This window comes from Hemicordylus capensis, chromosome 11, assembly GCF_027244095.1.
Source record: "Hemicordylus capensis ecotype Gifberg chromosome 11, rHemCap1.1.pri, whole genome shotgun sequence".
Classification (NCBI taxonomy): domain Eukaryota; kingdom Metazoa; phylum Chordata; class Lepidosauria; order Squamata; family Cordylidae; genus Hemicordylus; species Hemicordylus capensis.
This window is the reverse complement of record NC_069667.1, coordinates 22,537,767-22,558,840: the sequence shown is the minus strand read 5'-3', so window position 1 is coordinate 22,558,840 and position 21,074 is coordinate 22,537,767. Positions and strand designations below refer to the sequence as shown.

Here is a 21,074-nt window from a genome sequence, read left to right as displayed (position 1 = left end):
TTTAAAACAGGGAGTCGAACCCTTTCAAATTTGTATTCCATTCAGGTACATCAGCATTCTTTTAAATCATTTATTCAGTTCCAGTTCAGACACTTTGAATACATTTTGCACAGAACAATACTGAACTCTGGCTTCCAGTGTAGCTTGGAAAAGAAATACAATAGGAAGACACTTTTAAAACCCTGTATTTTTGAGTATTTAAAAAGGCTTTTTACAAACCAGATGCGTAAAATGGGATAAAAATGGACAGCAGCGCTGGTTGGGGGGCACAATCCAACAACTGAAGTGTCTGATTGCTGAATAGTTTGCTGTATTTACCTGAACAGAAGGTGGCCCTGAATTTAAGACGCGCTCCTTAAAAAAAGAAGTTAAATACAGGTTATACCTATATTTGCCCCAAAGGGAGAGGACTCGAAGTTTAATTCCTAACAGGGAACTTGGGAAAATCCTAATCTTAGATTCAAGTAAACACAGTATTCTGTAGCCGTTGCCACTGCTTGGACGTCAGGGCTGGTGCGAAGCGGCCAAGCGATTTTAAACTTGGCCTCAGGTTCCGTCCAACTCCCTGTCTTCTGGCACCAGTGGGCGCTCCCCATTGACCCTTTCCTCTTCCCTCCCCAGTGAAATATTCCGTCCTGGAGCCACAGTCGGCAGAACCGCCTCCGCCACAAGAGAACGCAAAAGTTTGAAAATGCTGGGGCTGGAAGAGAATTGGTCAACGGCAAACACACACACATACACACACGCGCTTCTCACATGCTTGTAATTTAGCTTTTTACAAACGTTTTGATTTGGACCCAAAGCTATTTAAATGTGCGTTCTGGCTAGAAGAGGCTTCTTGTTGTGGTAGGCTGTAGGCTGGTTGAGATGTTTTTCTTTCCTTTTTTGGTGAAGAGTTGTAGGTTTACATTGACTTAGTCACGTAGGAGTTTTGTCAGGTTGATTACAAAATACAAGGGTGCTTCAAGTGGTGTTTCATATTAGCTGTAGGGATTTTCATGAACGGGGGAATTTTTTAAAAAGCAGCGGGTAGTGACTGCAGGTGTGAGAACAAATGAAGTGCCTGTAAGTTAACAATCCAAAGCAAACCATGTAAAAAACCTTTTGTAAAATGGCTTTCAGTTGAATCCAGCTGTGGGCCAGGAACATGCAGCTTCCACTGACGAGTGAAGCTCCATGGGTCTTGGAGGGGGGGGCGGCGTCCAGCCCTTGGAGTAGCTACACCTCAAGATATAAACAAGTGCCTGTGGGGTAGGTCTTCATTTGACAGAGGACAGCAAGTGAACATTACCCCATGCAACTGGGCTTCAGGACAGCTAGGAACCTGATTTTTTTGCTATCAGAACCCTATGCAGGTAGATGTTGTTCATGCAGTGTTTCCTAGTAATAAAATAATAATAATAATAATATAATCCAGGGATGTTTCAGAGGTCAGAACTGAGCTGTACCCTAACTCGATAAGCTTTCAGTCTGGCCACAGTAAAGAAAGCTCCTCCCCCCCCCCCCGCAATGCTATTGAAATGAAAAAGTAAGTTCCGTAGATTTGGCCAGATGGCGTGGGTTCGAGATTGCATTCTCTCTTGCTTCTGCTTTAGGGCTAGGATGCTGTGGTACAGCTGTTGGCTTGAACACCCTTCTCCTCCACGCTTGCCCCACTGAGAGTCTCTCGAGTGACAGGCAGGCAGCCAGAGACCTGTGGAACTCAGCTAACTGCATTGGCTGACTCCACCTAGAGGAGCAAGGTGTTTTCATTTCTTTTTACTGACCCCCATGATGGCTGCTACGGTCCCGTCTTGCTGCTTCAGATCATGACTAGACGTAACAAGGTTGAACCCCACTTTAAGATCAGGAGACGGTACTACATGCACACGGACAAAAATCTGACCCCACGTGGATTTGTGCACTAAACTTAACCACCCATTTTCCATCACTGTAGCAAGGAATACCCGCTTGCATCTTAAAATCACAGATTACTAGTTAGTCATTAGGAAGGTACTAAAAAAAAAGCAAACATATCTATAAACATAATATAACATAAACATATTGCAAGATAGTGAAAAGAACTGTGCAGATAAAGCACAAATTTTCATCTGTTTATAAACTTAAATCTTCTAACTTCTATTTTTACTGGTGTGGGGAGGAAGAGCTTGCTTATAGACGTTTGTACGGGGGTCTGGAAATCTCTGCTCTAGCAAGAGCGACACGCAGAAGCCGTCTGTCCACTCTGCACAGCTGGAAACTGGCTGGATGGAGCCACCCGTGTGATTCAAGCTAGACTGGGGCCCAGGGGTACAGCTCAAAGAGAACATTTTCCTCTGACACCCCCAATGTATGCATATTTCCTTAGAAGCCAGCCCCACTGACTTCAGTGGATCTTGCTTCTGTGCCAAGGTGCTTAGATTTGTAGCTTAGGTGTTTTGACAACAGCCGTGCAAATTCCTTCTGCTCTGTTTTTGTGTCCTAACTTGCGTCTCAAAAGTCTTACAGTAGCTTTAAAATAAGAGACACACATCTTTTGAATGTATTTAGCTTTCATGACAATAAGAAATTTTCTCCCGAAGTTCTCATTTTTATGGTTGGCTTCTATGGGACTAAAACAGGGAAAGTCAAAGAAGGAATGCAGATTTACTTGCTTATTGAAGGGGACTTCATACGTTGGTCATCAGAATGGAGGCTGGTTTAAAAAGCACTTCTGCATGGCAGTACTTTGTGGCATGGAGAGCCTTCACCAGGGGAGGTCAAGCCACCCAGAAAGCAGCATTCAAATGTTAGAGCCATCACATGGAAAGGAGTTCTGGTGGCTTCCGTATTTTGAGGCTGCCCTTAGAGACTGTAGAGTAGGTTTTTTAGGAAGGTTGTGGTTTGCAGCTTTTGCAGAGCACAAATAAACCCAATGCTAACAATACCACGCAGCTGAATTTACATAATGGGACATTTCCAATGATTGTAGCATTTTGTTTTCTTTTCATTTTTTTTAGTCAAGTACATAAAAAATTAGAGTAGCATAAGCTAGTGCATCTTTAGATAAATAGTGAGGGAATATTAAATGTTACTGTGACACTAGTACTTGCACTAGAGTCATTTTCTCAGATATAAAGTGAAGATAATTTTTTTTTTTTTTGCCAATGGGAAATGTTTCTGTAGATGTAAGTTGTCAATTTTGTTGTATTTCTATTACTGCACTGTCCAACCACTGATCTGAATCTTGACGTACAGTGCATCTGAGTGTCAAAAATAACTCACTACTAACCACTTAGACATTTGAGATGTGTATGTATTGCAGTTCTTTAAAAATAAAACAGTAGCTCCACTAAGAAAAAAAAATACCAGATATCGCAGAAAATGAACCTTTAAAACTATTTCCTTCCCCAATGCCTTTTTATATGAATTTGGTAAATGGTTATGCCTTAATGTAAACTGGTCGAGCTAGCCCAGTATTGTCGACACTGACTGACATTCTGATTTCTAAGGCAGAGATCTTTCCCAAGGCCCGCTCTCTGCAAAACCTTTTGGCAGGAGATGCCAGGAATCGAACCCGGGCCCTGCAAAGCATGTGCTCTACCCTTGAACTGTAACCCCTCTCCCCCACCCCCCAATAGGGACCGTATTTCCATTGTCTGTACATAGCTGACAATATGTTTGGCTTTTTTCTCTGTAGCCGTGCCAACTGTGTAGTGCTACACCTCCAAAAGGGATCCATTTCTGTTTTTCTACTCTCGCTCTTTTTGTAATTCATAATTAAAACTCTCTGTGCACTGAAACGCCACATAAATAAGCTCAGCCAGATGTTCCAGAATAGGTCAAGTGACATGCATCAGGCCAAAGATACAGCAGGCCCCTTTTTGTGCCCTGAATTTACACACAACACATATTCTTGCAAGTAAAGAGAAGACGCTTAAATAGAGAACAGGAAAACGGCTTCCTGCATTTTATGACATTATGGGAATGCTGGTAGGGAACTAGCCACAGTACGTGGTTAAGAGGTAGCTTGCTTTATGCCTCCCTCTTCTTTTAACTTGCATCTTTCTTTGGCTAGATGTTCAAGGCCACTGCATCAACAGTCTCCTACAGCCAATAGCAAATATATTCTCATTTCATTGGCTCGTTTGTTGTATGAATTGGTACTTGTCCAAGAACCATACATGACTTTAGAAACGGAAAAGGGAACTAAAACAATAAAAGTAAATGAGAAAATGCAGGAGAATCCAGACAGCAGATAAAGAGAGTAGATTGTGTCCCAAAACATGCCCAGCTTTTATTTAAGTAACACATACCTTTTGCTTATACAGAAATGATCTGTCCCAGATGAAAACTGCATTATGCTGTCAAAAGGCAGACTCATTTTGCTAAAGTGCATATAAGAACTACGGGGGAGGGAAATCTGGACTTGGTTGCTGAACTACAAACTGGAAAATAAATTAAAGACCGACTTGTACAACAACAGTGTGTCCCGTGTGTCTGTTGTGCGCTTGTGCATAGTGCCAGTGAGATGTGTTCTTAAATTTAAAAAAATATTCCGAGTTCTAAACAGGCCACTTGAACCTGTTTAGAAGGAACAGTGAAATGTCTGTGTGTGGCATCCAAGCAGAAGTTCTCTAACTTGGGTCCTCAGGTGTTGCTGGACGACAACAACTTGTACAACTCTTTGGGCATTGAGGCTGGGGACGAAGGGAGCTGTCGTCCAGTAACACCTGGGGGCCCACGTTTAAGCACTTTCCTTTCCTTGCTGTTTTAAGGACCTCGTTATTCGTGGGGGTTCCTTCCCAGACACACAAAACACCCTACAGTCAGTATTGAAGCTGGTGCTGATTTCGAAACCGTGGACATGCGGAACTGCCGTTAACAAGGTCCGCCTGTATTTTATGGGTGCTGCCGTCACTGCTCTTCTGGAGGAGACTTGGGCAGGGCAGGACTCATTTGTAGGCCGAGTATCTTCCACACCACATTACAAAGCAGTTTTGAAACTTCCCGCATGGTGAAGTAGAGTTGCTGTCTGAGAAGCAGGCGCTTGGGGGCCTAAAAGGTGTGCAGAACTAGCTGCATGGTTCTCTTTTGAGTGTGGCCCAAATATTTAAGATCTGCTTCATTTCCTAGACTAGAGAAACACTACCAGGAATCCTATTTTTAAAACCAGTTAATGTCCTGGAAAGCAAAGGCGTGAATCAGCTCACCTTATGGAAGTTTTCATTTCTCAAATATCTCTGAACTGCAGAACATCGGCATGGAGTCCAAGGAACCCTTGTCTGTTCTATGCCACTGAACCCAACTGGCTTCTTTGGGCCTCGCGAACAAAAGGAAATTCCGTGAGCAGGGGAGCCGTTCATGGAAGGACTTCCTTGGTCATGTAATGAAATCCCTAGCCACACAGAAGAGCAAGGGCTTCGCAGCACTGCAAGTGTTCAGAAAAGGGAGTTGGGCACTTTGTGAAGGGGCTGGGGTGGAGAGAAAGAAGGGCAAGGAGGCGGAGGAAATAGCTTGAAAACCTGGGCACAAAATGAACACTGGTCAAAGAGAATTGTGCAAAGCTGCCTCTAAGAGGAGCGGTGCAAGGGAGCAGGATGCCTTTCTAGTAGTGGCAGCCAAATCTAAGGAGGCACCTCCAGGGCAGGGAGGAGTCAGCCAGCCAGCCCTGCCTCTGGTTGGCTTTACCTCTCATTTTCCGAGGCACCTCAGCAGAGAAATACTGGGCTGGAGGCCTCTGAGTGGTCTTGCTCCTCTCCAAGAACATCGCCAGCACCTACTGCCTGGGACTCAGGTTAGCATCTTACTTTTGATAAGCAAAACAAATAAAATTGATCTCTGGCCTTGTTGGAAACAAAATTTGTAGAACAGCTGCTACACCTAATTTATCTTGTGTAAACTGCCCTGAACCATTTTTGGAAGGGCGGTATAGAAATCAAAATAATAATAATAATAATAATTAATGGTGCAGCAGGGAAGTAACTTGCCTAGGGAGCAAGAGGCTACCGGTTTGAATCCCTGCTGGTGTGTTTCCCAGACTCTGGGAATCTCCTATATCGGGCAGCAGTGATGCTGAAAGGCATCATTTCATACTGCGTGGGAGGAGGCAATGGTCAACCCCTCCTATATTCAACCAAAGGCAACCACAGGGCTCTGTGGGCAGCAGGAGTCGAAACCGTCTCGACGGCACAACTTTACCCTTACTTACTTTAACTTTATTACCAAAACATAAATACCTTTTATTGTCTCAGGGTGCCCAGTTAAGCTCACGTTGCTTAAAAACCTTTTATCTGTTATTACCATTTACTTATCTTCTCTGAAACCCTTGAACAGAATTTCTGTTTATGCCGCTGGGGAAGAGTGTTTGGCCTTGCAGGGACTCCTCTCCAAATACAAAACTAGCCAGGGCATCTGGTCTCTGTGCAGGTTCTTAACAGGAGACGCTAAACGGAAGGGGTGCTCCTGCCATGTGCACATCGAGAGGCCTAGCGAGGGCAAGAGGCTATTTGGAACTGGAGAACAAGCTGCCTCGTATCGCTCAATGATGCAACTGAGTTCATTCAACATCTCACTTGTGTGGCTGGAAGTGGACAACCACAGGAAATCTGCCAAAAAAACTAAAAATACAATAATCCAGGCTTCAAAGCTTATGTTGCAACCAGCAGGTGTCTCACGGTGGACAAATCCTATTCGTCTTTAATGGCATGTTTATTCAAAATATACAACTGGCTATAGGAGTATAAAATTAAATCCATCTCAAAGTGCATCAGATCTTCTACAACTGTCCCAAGAAACATAATGTTTGCTGTGGATTTTTTTTTTAAAAAAATGTATTAAGTACCAAGGAGACCAGATGGGTTCCCCCTTAAGAAAGAACGACCCCTTGGCATGTTCTAGTCCATGACGGGCTCGGCTATCCCTTGGGGCTTCTCATGGGGAGGCAGCAGAGAGCTCTCTGCCCCACTGCCTGGCTGATGGCTTCCTGCTTTCAGAGAGGTTTGCTGCAGATTGCTCAAGAGTTAACTTCCCCGTTGCAAAATTCAGCTACAGCCACCAAACACACACACACAAACACACAAGCCAGCAGCCACCTACTCCTCCGTGCGACACACAAGGGGACGCCTTCTGGCCTCAGTGTGACGGACAAGTCGGAGAGGGTGTCATCCTGCCGTCCGTGGGGCGATGGCAGTGGTGGTAAGTCGGTCTTCTGCTGGCAGGATCACATCCACAAGAGTACCTTACGTTCAGTCCTCTTATCAGACGGAGGTATGCACTGGGGTGGCCGCGGGAGACGAGCCGCGGTCCGAAGACGACGAAAGGGAGCGTGTCGTGGCCTCCCGCTGAAGTTCCTCGACCCGCTTCTGGAGTTCCGCTCGGATGCAGAGCAGCTCCTTCAGATTCTGGTGAATTGGCACCTGTGGGGGATTAAGCAGAGCGGGCGGTGGTGGGATTGTCAAACTTGGGTCCCCAGATGCTGCTGGACTACAGCTCCCATCATCCACTGCCCTGAGTAATGAATGCCAGTATGAACTTTACTGGAAAACTAATGCAAGCCTACTACTCGGTTTTGGACAGTTCTCTGGATTAAATTATATCGCTCTCTTCTTTTCAGTTTCTGGGTGTTAAGTGCTGGAAACCATTTCTTCTCCGAAACAGTTAAACGTCAACTAGCAGGTGAACACCAAGAGGCTTGCAAAAAGCCAGGGTGGGTGGGTGGACCAAGGCTTGCTTCAGGGTTCTCTTGTGGTTAGGCAAACAGCTTCCTGTTTGCCAAGTATAAGCAGCAGTTCGGAAAAACACCATAGCCCTGTTTATCAGAAAACACGGTTATAGTCTTCAAGGGCAAAAATATCAGATTAATAGTAAAAGTTTTCTGCATTTGGGAATAACTCTATCACTCCTAGGCAAATCAAGGTGGGGGGGGAGAGAAGTGGGTGGGGAGGAACAGAGATGTGGCAGCTCCAGAGAGCAGCTTCTGAGACTGGAGTGCCCTGCTTGGTTGCCAAAGAGCTTCTGGGGTTTGGAATTTCAGGATGCTGATGCAGCTGGGAATTTGGCACGGCCCTTGTACTTGCTGCTGCACCCTGTCATATCAGACGACCTTATATTTTTTAGTAAGTAAATGGGCAACGAAGATATTCCAAGTCTCCACTGCTTTTCCTTTGACTGGCGGGAATTTACAGGCAGGTTTTATGCTTGGAGAAAAGGGAGCAAGGAACATAGGAAGCTGCCATATACTGAGTCAGACCATCCAGAGGTCCATCTAGCTCAGTATTGTCTTCACAGACTGGCAGCGGCTGCTCTGAGGTTGCAGGCAGGAATCCCTCTCAGCCCTGCCTTGGAGATGCTGCCAGGGAGGGAACTTGGAACCTTCTGCTCTTCCCAGAGTGGCTCCATCCCCTGAGGAGAATATCTTAAAGTGCTCACACATCAAGTCTCCCATTCATATGCAACCAGGGCGGGCCCTGCTTAGCTAAGGGGACAAGTCATGCCTGCTACCACCAGACCAGCTCTCCTCCTTGATAAAGGAGTTGTTCCTTCATCAATTCTTTTATACTTCCTTATAATGCATTCCTTTAAAATACAGTTATTTAGTAAATTGACTGTAGGGAGTGCAGGGATCAAACTCCAAGCACCTGCGCAAACAGGAATTCATCCAAAACCCCTTTTCAAGCCCAACTGCCCGGAAGGGCAGGATAGGGAACCTACAAAACGAGAGATGTGAGGGCTGCCCTTGAATGTGGTCCTTTCCCATCACCATATAGCCTTGGGCCACTGCAAATGAGGATGATGGGAGTTGTAGTCCAACACCTGAGGACCCACATTTGAGAACCCCTGCTTAATTACTAGTAATAGGCCCGCTTAGACACCTGGGGAAAGGCCAATAAAGCCATTTGCAGGCAAAAGGGAAGCCTGGTAGGTAGAGAACCAACACGAAACTCCTTCTGGTTTGTGTTCCAATGGCTTCTGCAGTCCTGCATTCCTCAAGTGGGTGCAGGCCTCTTTCCTTTTGTCAATTACTAGTGTCACGGTGGACGGCTGCTAGGCAACGGCTTTGCGACTGGTACACATTTTCAACTCCGCTGCTGAACCTGCCAGATGTGGGGAAGGCAGGCAACCCCACACCTGTGCTTTATTTCGGTTTTGTGCCTGAAGGGTGTTCCCCGGGAGGTGAACTGAAAACACTCGCTGGTCAGAATTATGTCTGCACTAGTAATTTCGGGGGAAACAAATCATTAGCGCTTTAATCTAGCTGTATAATTGATTAGGCAATCACACAGCAACTCTTCTAAGTTTTTTTCTTAATTAGGCTACAAATATCTTAGAAGTCATTAGCGCCAATAAGTACCTGAAATGGTGAGACAGAGAGATTGAGATCTGGTTTACTCCCATGAATTAAATTACTTCTAAACGGTATCACTTGCATCTTCTATACCACACGACTACCCTCCCAAGGCATTAAAGCAGCACAAAGGGACTGCTCGAGAGTGGCTGGAAGACAAAAATGGAGCACACACACACACTCGGCTATTTAAAGAAAAGGGGGAACTGCTTCATCTGAAAATAAATTCCAGATAATCTCCAAGACGACTTTGACGAAATCCCCAAGAAGACTTTGACCTGGTCTCCTATAGGTTCAAGGAAGAGCAGGACTTGCTGCACCCCAGACAAGAGATGCAACTAGCTTGGGTGGCTTTTAAGCGAGGGCTAATTCATACGGCACTCGGGCATGTGAGCGGCTACTAGTCATCGATGTTGCTGTTTTCCCACAGCACAGAGTAGCGGTTCGTCCCACCGAGCCAGAGAAGAGCTCAAGGAAGCGGATGGAGATGTTCCTCTCTCACCTGTCCCGCCAGAGAGCCATGATGCCTGCAGGCTGGCCATTTGTCAGGTAGAGCTGTGTGGGTAACCGCGCAGCTCAACCTGACAAATGGCCAGCCTGCAGACGGCATGGCACTCTGGCGGGGCAGGAGAGAGAGAGAGGAACAACCCAAGCCGCTACCTCTGGCTCAGTAGGACGGAAAATACAGAAATAAAATGGTCCCCTCTCCCCAAAGGGCTCACCATCTAAAAAGAAACATAAGGCAAAATACCACCAGCAGCCACTGGAGGGATGCTGTGCTGGGGCTGGATAGGGTCAGTTGCTCTCCCCCTGCTAAATATAAGAGAATTGCCACAGGTGTCTCTTTGCTCAGTGAGCACAGGTTTACGGACAACCACCTAGCCTGGGAAAGGGTTCTGGCAGCCTTAGCAGCCGGTTACATGGTGAGAAGGAGACTGTATCAGCCGTCACTGCTTGAAGTTGCATCTCACTCAGCGCACCGGAGTGCATAAGCGTTTGTTTTGCCTTAGGCTAGCAAACAGTGCCGTTTCATCCCATGCTTTATTAGGTGTTTAATAAAGCTCGCCTCTTGCTCCCGCTGTTATAGCCAATTATTTACAGAAGCCGTGGATTAGGAAGCGCGAGGCCCATGCCCATCCAATGGGCAACGGTCGCCCGAAGAGGCTCCCCAGAGCCAAGGGGGGTCTCTCACGGCTAGCGGAAAGCGGCCCCAGACCCCAAGCACCTCCGAGTCGTTCCTTTCTCAACGTCTCCGAATGGCGATGTGTATGCAGGCGGGCACCTATTTTTCTTCCAGCATGGTGAAGTACCCTGGAATAACAACATCTGTACCGACAAGGATGACATAAAAGGCAGCATAACAGCGACTCACTTACAGGGCGAGCAGTTCTTAATTGGATAGATAGCAACTGGGCATTCTTGCGCTTCCCTTTGCGGGCTCAAGGACAGCCATTCAGATGAACATTGTTCAGCAGTGAAGCGGTTTCTTCTTCGGCAGACACCTTTGAAAAAACCATTTTCGCACTCGTTGCCGGGGGTGGGGGGAGGAAGGCGGCTGTGGAATGACAGGACCATGGCAGGGCAGAGCTGGGCGGCCCCAAGCGGCTGCCGCCCAAGGCTGGAGACAGACGCGCGGCTTCTTCCTGCTTGTGTTTCCTTCCGAGAATGGCACGTGCGTGAAGCAGCACCATCCCTGCGCATGGAGGACGGTGGGCTCGCCCCTGAAGCCCTGCCAATTGCTTGCGGAGAGACTGGAATGGGACAGACGCTGCACCCCACGTTCCCCCAGGCCTGCTTGGTGACCCTCCAAGCTCCACACAGTCCGCCGGCCAAGTACGGCAGCACTACGCAGGGCTCGATCAGGCCTTTGATTCTGCTGCCTGCCAAAGACAGCAAAAGTATGCGTGCGAGTGGGGAGCACATAGCATGGCTGGTGGGTCACAAAGTTGCTGTAGAGGTCTGGTAGATCGTAGGAAGCTGCCATTTACTGAGTCAGACCGTTGGTCCATCTAGCTCAGTATTATCTTCACAGACTGGCAGCGGCTTCTCCAAGGTTGCAGGCAGGAATCTCTCCCAGCCCTCTCTTGGAGATGCTGCCAGGGAGGGAACTTGGAACCTTCTGCTCTTCCCGGAGCGGCTCCATCCCCTGAGGGGACTATCTTCCAGTGCTCACACTTCTAGTCTCCCATTCATAAGCAACCAGCGTGGGCCCTGCTTAGCTAAGGGGACAAGGCATGCTTGCTGCCACCAGACCAGCTCTCCTCTCCATCATCATGCACAGTGATGGCTGCACCTTATCACAGTCGAAGGAGCTGGGTATGTTTAGCTGGGAGAAGAGCAGACAAAAGAGGAGAGACAACAGCCGTCTTCCAGTCTCTCAAGGACTGACCCGTAGGCGGAGGGGGCGTGGACAGGGCCCTGTAGCTCCCAAGGGCTGGACCTGAACCAAGGGCTTGAACTTCCAAGGAAGCCGCTTTAGGCCAGACCCTAGGAAGAAGGTCCTCACTGAAAGGGCTGTTGGATGTTGAACAGTGGTGGGTGCCCTCTCACTGGAGGTTTCCAAACAGAGGCTGGGCTGGCATCTCTCCCACAATGAGCAGGCCCCCCAGTTCTCTGAAGTGCTATGATTCTACATCACTTTCAGCACAGGAGACAGACACACCTGCCTTCCATCTCCAGCCTAAAAACCAAGAGGAACATCTTGACATTGACCAGCTGGCATTTCTCTTCCAGCCCCATGGGCTCTGTGGGTCGAGGGGCCACCTGGCAGCCATGCCTCCTTGCCCCTTTGGTGCTGAATAGGAGCCTCTGCTTACTCAAAAGGCTGCTGCTTTGGTGTCAGGGCTGTCTCCAGGGCAAGAGGTCAGAAGCCAAGAGCATCAAGCTCTTATTCAAGAGAGGCAGGGAAGGAGCACACACATTCCTGTTATGGCCCCCGAGGAGAACATTCTGCGGGGGCTGTTTTTGCCCCGCTTACAAACTGAGAAGAGGGAGAGTCTGACAGGCCTGCTTTTAAGCCTGGATGACAACACACTTGCACAACCACTCTGAAAGCAGCCGGACCACACTCCGGCTACTTCCAAATCCCAACTATAAAAGAAGTGAGCTCTCGACATTTACTGGAAATGCAAACTCCACTGCTGTGAAGCAAGTGCCAAAATTATATCACTCGGCACAGAGAAAATGTGCTTAAAAGGCAGAAAGGAACCGGGAGTCTGCAAAGGAAAGGGGCAACAAAGGAATGAACAGGTCCTAGGAATCAAAACAGCCCACCCTCACTTTGGGAAAGAAAATGGCGCAGGATTAGAGGGGACGAGGCAACAGTCCTGGCAACTTCAGATCACAAAGCGATCTGCAAATGGGCAGCAATGGTTCACATGCAGCGTTCTACATCCTCTGTTGCATGTCGTTTTGGCCTGATATAGTTATGTGCTTAGGTTTACCTGGAGACGGGGAGATGGGAGTGATGTCTGGTGCCCCTGGGGTGGCTATTCCAGTGGTGATGGGGAACAGAAGGAGACGCACTGTTGGCAGGGCAGTATAGGCCATTACAGGGGAAGGGAGCCCAGAAACCTGATAGCTGTTACCCCGTCCAGCTCTCCCGCCAGCTCTTTGACCTTGGGGAACAGGAGCACCCACCCACAGAACCTCACCTTGCTTCTTCGTAATGCCAGGTCAGTTTGAAATAAAACAGAAATCACCCACAACTTGGTTGTGGATGATGGAGCTGAGCTGGTGTGTATCACCGAGACCTGGCTGGGAGAGGCGAGTGGTCCAGTCTGGTGCCAGCTTCTCCCGCCAGGGCACTCTGTTGTGGAGCAAGTGTGAAGACGTGGGAGGGGAGGTGGAGCGGCTGTGGTCCCTAAGAATCATATCTCCCTTTCCAGGATCCCTGTCATGGAATTCGCTTATATCTAATGTGCATACCGAAGTCACACTCCAAGAAGTATTGGAGACTTTGGTAAGAACTAAGGGCATTGCTACTTATGACTAGAAAATACAAAATATATGGATGGTTTGGGGCAGAAACCAAGACAGAAGTCCACACTGTTTCACATTGGTGGCAGATCTAGAGTTGCGGACCAAATTAGTTTCCTATCACCTAGACTATACCATACAATTCCTGCCATTTTGCATTTTTAACAGACTGCTTTCCACCCTGAGGAAAAGCTGTAGAGGCAAGAAAAGCTGAAAAATACTCCCACCCAGAAGGTCTTGAACTCTTCCAGAGAGAAAGGTTAGGCACCTTGACTAGCAGTCATAAAAGGCAGGCCTGCTTTCTGAAAGGGGAGGAAAAGAAGAGTCAGCACAATCCAAGCTGGCAACAAAACGAGGTTTTCTAAGAAGTCCTGTGAGGCAATGAGTGGATCTGAAGCCTCCGTGTCCAAGTTTCTCTTCTTGTACAGCTACACAAAACCTAAAAGGTACAGTACAGGGAGAGCGTGCTAACTGAGAATGGCTTGAGCCTCGAAATTCTGCTTCTGAAAGGATTCTGCAAGAGGCAAAGGCATCGTCCAGGCTTCTCAAGCAAAGAAGTCTAGCCCTGCTAAGCACCCTCTTGGGAATCTTATTTAGATTATATCCCAGTAAACTTCTGCTTGAGCCACCTAATGGCGCAGTAGTGAAATGACTTGACTAGCAAGCCAGAGGCTGCCGGTTCGAATCCCCACTGGTAGGTTTCCCAGACTATGAGAAACACCTATATCGGGCAGCAGCGATCTAGGAAGATGCTGAAAGGTGTCATTTCATACTGCATGGGAGGAGGCAATGGTCAGCCCCTCCCGGATTCTACCAAAGACAACCACAGGCCTGCACGTATGATGGAGCCACCATGGACAGAGCTTTCAGCTCACCCCAGACAAGAGAGGATTCAGCACAGGCCAGCAAGCACTGAGCAAAGCAGCCATGAGACACCAGGAGAGGATGATGCTATGCTCAAGCTGTTTGGTACAAAGCTGTTTTGCCCTACTTCCGAATCCCGGCTCTGAGTGCCATTTCACATTATCTCTTCTTATTTTAAACATTTATATAGCACCTTTCAACTGACTTTCCAGGGCGACTGGGGGCAAAATACACAATAAAAACGACACAAAATGATCACAATGAGTGCCTAAATGAGAGCAACGTGGGGACCAGGCAAGCCTCCCCGAGGAGGGAATTCCAGCGAGAGAACGCTGCCAGGGAGGCCCTCTCTCTGGCCAGAACCCGTCTCCACCTCACCCCAGAGGACTCGGCTTGTACTGGGCTTCGGAGAAGCAGCCAGAATCTCCCACGCGGCTTCTGTGTGTCTCCAAAGCCTGCTGCAAAGTGAGAGACTGGCCTCCTTCCCTGCGTCCAAATCTTCTCCATGTACCAGAGGACTCTGGGAAGGGGCAGAGTCAGGGGCAATCACAAACAAAAACCGGCTACCAAGACCCGCCAAAATAAGACGAATTCCTGCTGGCAGTGTTCGCAGCCGCCGCCACAGATGGCAACACACATTTCATTCCAGCCGAGGATGGAAGCGCCAGGAAGTCCATCCATTCCCCGGCCTAGTCATTGAACCAAACTCCTTTCACTCTCTCAGTGTGGAAATTCAGACCTGCAGATTTCTAGAACTGACTCATTTCTAGACCACTTTAGGGTCTGCCTGCCCCCCCCGCCCCCAAGCCAGCAACCTGTTTCCAACAGAAGGAAGAGGGCGCATACCTGAGGCCTCATCCGTGGATTCCACCGTACGTAATAGTTCACCCACAATTCCAAATGGCTTAGGCTGGCAACTGGATACAGGACGTGGTTTTCATAGTTCACATAGAAAGGATTGCTGAATTCATCGAGCTGGCTGTTCGTGTAGGACCACAGAGAGACGGTCTTTGCACTGATCTCCTGAGGGGTGAGAGAAGTCATTCCTGTCAAGCACATTTGCAAACGGTGATACTGGAAGAACACAGTGGTTTTCAAAACTTCTCTCCGGAAATTGAGTCTCCATCCGTTGGTCTGCTGAGGAACTCCCACACGTCGCAAGAGATTTTGGGACACAGTCCAGGCTAGGTCAGGTGGACCTCACTGTTGCCTAGGACATCCAGCGTGGTGTAGTGCATAACAGCAAGGCTGCTCAACTTTGGTCCTCCAGCTCTTTTTGGACCACAATTCCCACCATGTAAATCATCATCATCATCATCATCATCATGCCAGCCACAGTGGCCAATAGTGGGGGTGATGGGAGCTGTAATCCAGGACTGGGGAGACCAGAGTTCAAACCCCTATTCAGCCATGAAACTCACTGGGTGACTCTGGAGCAGTCGCTCCTCTCTCTCTCTGCCTGGCCTACCTCACAGGGTGGTTGTGAGAATAAACATAACCACACCCACCACTCTGGGCCCCGTTAGAGGGAGAGGAAGATACATGTAAAAATAAAGAGATAAAGGTGAGTATGCACCCTGGAACGCACCCCAAAATTCCCGACAATGTCAGTAGGTAAACGTAGACAAGCTGTCTTCCAGGGAAGCTTGGCTGCCGGCAGTATTCTTTTAATGGAGGAATCCTCAGTTACCTTCTGTGGAATACCAGGTATCCTAGGAACACAATCTGAAAAATTCTGCTCCAGGATGAAACCTGTATCTGTGGCTTTTAATTTAGGAAGTCATGAACTGAGCTTCTGTGCTGAGAATCTGAGATTTTAAACTCCTGAAATGGTAACTGGAGATATTAATTGGGGGGGTGGGTGGAGCACCACTGATACGCTTCAATTATCTACTTTATCTAATAACTTGCATTTGAAAATGCTGAGTTCTTTCCTTCCTGATCATTTTTTTTAAAGGATGGGAATTCAGAGCTGTTCAGAAAATGGAATTGGAATAGCAAAGATGTGTTTTTAAACACTGAAAACTACCAATTTCAAGGAAAAAAATCTTAAAAGTAATAAAATAAAATGATCTAGATGCCATCAGCAAGGGCTAAAAAACTGATTCCACAAAAGCAGTATTTTTTTTAAAGGGTATAATCAATTTTTTCAGTGTTTTCCTATATCTGCCTAAATATTGTGCTTTTAATTAAATGTCCATGATGTTTAGCTTTATTCACATGCATTTTTAAGTTCTATAACCAAACACAAACATCACTATAAAACCGTTATTAAATCAAGGTTTCAGAATCTGGATTCTTATCAGCTTCATCTTGCAATTTTATACTCCTTCAGTGCTATAAAGCATCTGTTTCCACTACAGTTGTCTCTTAAATTGCTTTTAAAAGTAAATAAATAAATAAAGAGGGCGCTGCATTAGATTATCCATTCGTGGGGAGGGGGAGCTGTCTAGCAGGCACACAGTTGGTAAGAATGCATAATTCAGCTCCATCTTGTGGTGCAGTCATGTAATTTGCTGTGCTAGATCAGCCACTTAAGCCCAGAGTAAACACACAAAGGTCCTGTTTGTAGAAACATCTGTCTTCCTGGGTTGAGGAGGCAGAGCAGCTTGTCTAGTGTGTGGCTTCTCTGTGCTCTCCCAGAGACCAAGGCGCATGTGATCCAGCACAATACCGGGTTCATCTGCACTCAGGATCTCTACTAGACACACCCCTCTTTCAACTCAGGGATGCTGCTCAGGGATATCCTGGGTTTGGATGGCATCAAACATAGGAAGCCACCTTGTCCTTCGAGCATGGGGTCATCAGTTCTGTCTCCCTTGACTGGCAGCTGATCTTCAAAGCCCCCAGGCAGAGGCTCTTTTCAGACCTTCTACTAAACTGCCAGTTATCTGGAGATGCTGGGAACCCTCCATGAGCAGAGTATGTGCCCTACCGGTGTCCGATGGCCCCTGCCTGGTTTGCTCTAGGATTATACGCTATTTTCTGCCCTGAAAGAGAGCGGGGGGAGTGCCAGATAGAAATCTCCCCACCTCCTCCTGGAGAAAACATGTTTTAGAAGGACAGAGCCAAAGAATCAGGCAATACATGCAAACTCTGTCAAAGGCAAGGAGGTATCAAGCCTACCTTTTCCAGCTTTGGAAATTACAGCATGACACTAGGAGACTCATTTACAACTTGCACACAGAAATCCCACATCTCTCGGTGCAGCCTCTCTCCTGTTCGTTCAAATTTCTAGTTATGATCTGGCACAAACCAGGCTGGCAAACTGGGCTAGAAATTCTAGGAGCTTTTAAGAGGGGAAATGTGTTTTCATCAGCGATGATTCCAAAATGGTATTTGTGGCATTTGGTGCCTATTTTGCACGTCAGGAGAATTAGGTAAATTCATTTCTGGGTCACATTTAAATACTTTCAGCTCTACAGAACAGGCAAAGCAGCCTCAGAATTTCTTTTGTCTCCTATAAAAGCATTACACAGCTGATTTACCTCTTTTATTCGCTGATGTTCAGAGTTGTATAAAAAGGTGCCAAAGAGACAGCTATAAAGATGATCCAAAATGGTGATCAAAAACAGCTCGTTGAATTCAAATGCGGCTGGAAACTAAAGCAACAACAAAGTACTTTATTACATTTGATGTTAAGAGAAAACAATCCTATTTTCATTTGAACTCTGTACCCCACTCCTTTTCTCTCTTTCTTTCCCACCCAGAGAATGTGAAACCTCAAATGTAAAATGCCATGTGAAGATTTCTCTCTAGGAGTCCACTCAATGGCAGGTTTTGACATAAGCAGGACAACTGGACGTTTTTAACACAGGGCTTTTAAAGCCCTTTATCTTGCATCTTCTCGGGAATGGAGGGTGTGTGTTCACATATCGGGAAGATTTACCCCGAAGTCCCTACAAGCTATCGAGGAGCACGTCACACATGATTCAGGTTTTTCACTGCCCGTTGGAGTGCAGTCTGATTTATATCCGGGGTTAAAAAAAAAAAAAAATCCACTTTCTGCAACAGGTTTTTGGGATAACTTTGAGTTTGCAGTAAAGCCTCCCAGAAAACTCATGGTAATGCCTGCTGTGTGGAGAATTCCCTGGGCAGGGCAAATACCTTGTGTCAGAAAAGGGGCTGTTTATGAAGATCCCCAAAGGACCTTAATTTCCCTCCTGGGAGTTCTGGAGACTGCAAGGGGGCCTCAGTTTCTCCACACAAAAGCAGGCATGGTGAGACAGCATACAGCAGCAGGGCTCAGCATTGAGTTACAACAGCTGGACCTCTAAGTAGGATGAGTGCGGGAGGGAAGGTGGCAACCCTCCAAACCCAAAGTACATTGCAGGTTTTTTTACAGCAAAACACACACACACACACGTAAATCAGAGTGCATATAGTCCCTCAGTCACAGCCCCTCAATGACAGGATGTACGTAATACCTAAGTGTACTGAGCTTCTGCAAATGCAAAGGACTTCTTCTATCCCTGGGAAACTGGAAATCTCTCTTCCAGGGCCCCATTCAAGAATGCACTTCAATGTTTCATCCAAAGTAGACCTCAATGGCTGTGCTGTCACTTGAAACCATTCTGAAACATTTTCTCACCTGCTGGGATGTGGAGTCAACTCAACTGGAGCAAAACCTGGGGCTTTATGACCTCACTCATCAAAACATTTGCCTGTGCTAGGCGCCAATGATTTATCCCTGCAACAGCTTTGCTATATCTACACAGAAAGTTATCTGGGCATCTCCACGCATGGCATAGGAAGCTGCCACGGACAAGCTGAGCTCATTTCACCTTATGCCCTTTCTCCCCCCCACCCAAAAAAGGTGAGAAGTGGGGAGAGCATCTTCCCCTCTTGGTTTAAGGGAGTTACATCTGATGGTTATCAACTTAGTTGTGCACATCTAATGCCATTTGGTTTTTCCCCCAGGGTGGGAGGAGCACAAGAGAGCTCTCTTACCCATGTAATGTGATTCGCTAAATTGCTATCAGTTTAACAGAATAGATGGTCAGATGAAGGCAAAGGTGATGTAATCCCTGTGAATCAGCACACTGCTGCAAGATGAGGGTTGGAGGGGAGAAAGGCTCCTTTATCTTGCTCTTCATAAGGATTAGGGTATTGATTAATGCTCTGGACACAGAGATTACGAAACCGTGTTCTTGGGAAGAAAAATAACAACACAAGCCTGTTCTGTGAGCAACGTTCCCATTTTCCCCTTTGAGTTTTCTCATGCACTCCACCACTCCCCTCTTCTCCCAGGTGCCACAGCGCTTCATGTCTGTTTCAAACCTCTTGCTAGATTCAGATTTCGCACAAACACAACACTTGATCTTAGCCCAAAGGCCGCGGAGCAATAATTTCTGCACGCGCATGGAGCTGGCAAAGTTGTTTCATCGTCTTTTACTAGAGGGAAACTGAATAGTTTTTAGCACGAAATAGGGAGCAACAAGGGCAACCACCAAAAAAACAGAGACGCTGCTCTGAGGTAAGGGTCTGCCTCAGCATCTGTGCCTTCCAGATGTTCAAGAATGAACACTGCCGCCCCCCCCCCCCCACGCCATGGTTTCTTCCCTGTGAACTCAGTTTCGGCCAAGCCATAGCCCACCATTTGTCCAAATCAGCAAACTATGGTTTGCATTATACCAGGAAAGCAGGTAGGACGCCATGGAGCATGAGGGGAGGAACAAGGGGGCCAAGAAGCCTGAGGCTCCGCATCAAACCATGACTTGGCACTGCGTCTGAAACCCGCCAGCCCCGCCAAACACACAGTCTGTGGAAGCCTGTTTAAAAGGCAACCCCACCATTTGGCCAGGAGAGAAAAAAGTAGTGCAACTTTCCTTAGTTTAGATAAACTGCTAGATAAGCTTTCTGTGACAATCACAGTAGAAGAGCACTGACGTTCCGCTCAGACTTCTAAAAAGTTAATTCCTGTGGCAACGATATAAACTTAAGTGGAAAAGTAGACTTAAATACCTTTACAATATTGTGCAATGTTAAGGCGATCTTAAGTATCATCTGCTTTATAAAGATCTGCTTGAAATCATCACACTACAATGCATAATTACCCATTCATTCTGAAGAACTAAGCCTCAGAGTTTGTATCTATTAATTAGAGGCCTTTGATATGCAAACGATTTGCCTCATCGCAGAAAAGCTACAAGCAGCGGCTTCCCAATCAAACTGAATGTGTAGGATTGTGAAACCAGGCTGGTCTATCCCATGCGAACACGTGGCACATACCTGGGGTGGGCGGGCGGAGGGCCAGTGGCGAGGGCTGTGCACGGAACCAGGTGGGGGTGGTTCAATGGCGGGGGGAGGTTCTGCTTTAAGAGCGGGGGAGGGTGTACTTACCCCTCCCTCTGCTGGTGCTCCTTTCTTCTAGAGTCCATCGGGGCAGCAGCATACCTCCCTGCCGCCTCGTTGCCCCCGTTTATCGGATACAACCAGAAGGTATCCGATGCGCTTGCGCGCGCCGGGCACACACATGTCACACTGGTGTGTCAGGAGGTACGCTGCAACCCTGATGGACTTAACAAAAAAGGAGCGCCGGTGGGGGAGAGCGGAGGGAGGGGTACGTGCACCCTCCCCCACCCTTAAGGCAGCACCCCCCCGGCCATCGAACCGGTGGAACCGGCCACCTTTCGAATCGGTTCCGTGCACATCTCTACCAGTGGCTCTAAAAGTGACTCTCCTTTTTTTGTAAGCCAAGACTTTTACGAAGTTTTCATTCTCAAGTTGCTGAATTTCTTTCTATGAAAACTATGTTTGCTTTGTTTTCAAAACTAAGTTTTGAAATTTTAGAGATATGTTAGATCAGGGGTTCTCAACCATGGGTCCCTAGATGATGGACCTCAACTCCCATAATCCCCAACCAAAGGCCACTGGGGCTGAGGATTATGGGAGTTGAAGTCCAATAACATCTGGGGATCCCATGGTT

General features: G+C 47.3%; 2 protein-coding genes across 8 annotated transcripts in view; one reads left to right on the top strand and one right to left on the bottom strand.

Annotated features, from left to right (window-relative positions):
- Positions 1 to 4,441, top strand: part of CD99L2 (CD99 molecule like 2) — a 52,340-nt gene extending 47,899 nt beyond the window's left edge. For both annotated transcript variants that reach the window (XM_053273515.1, XM_053273514.1), the window contains one exon: positions 622 to 4,441. In XM_053273515.1, coding sequence (XP_053129490.1) covers positions 622 to 689 — 68 coding nt within the window. In that variant the 3' untranslated portion in view covers positions 690 to 4,441. The remainder of the gene's footprint in view (positions 1 to 621) is intronic.
- A 2,209-nt stretch (positions 4,442 to 6,650) lies between these two features.
- The window catches only part of MTMR1 (myotubularin related protein 1), a 42,179-nt gene continuing 27,755 nt past the window's right edge, over positions 6,651 to 21,074 (bottom strand). For all 6 annotated transcript variants that reach the window (XM_053273500.1, XM_053273501.1, XM_053273504.1 and 3 more), the window contains 3 exons: positions 17,635 to 17,748; positions 14,993 to 15,169; positions 6,651 to 7,376 (listed from right to left, as the gene is read on the bottom strand). In XM_053273500.1, the coding sequence (XP_053129475.1) occupies positions 7,218 to 7,376; positions 14,993 to 15,169; positions 17,635 to 17,748 (450 nt within the window). In that variant the 3' untranslated portion in view covers positions 6,651 to 7,217. The remainder of the gene's footprint in view (positions 7,377 to 14,992; positions 15,170 to 17,634; positions 17,749 to 21,074) is intronic.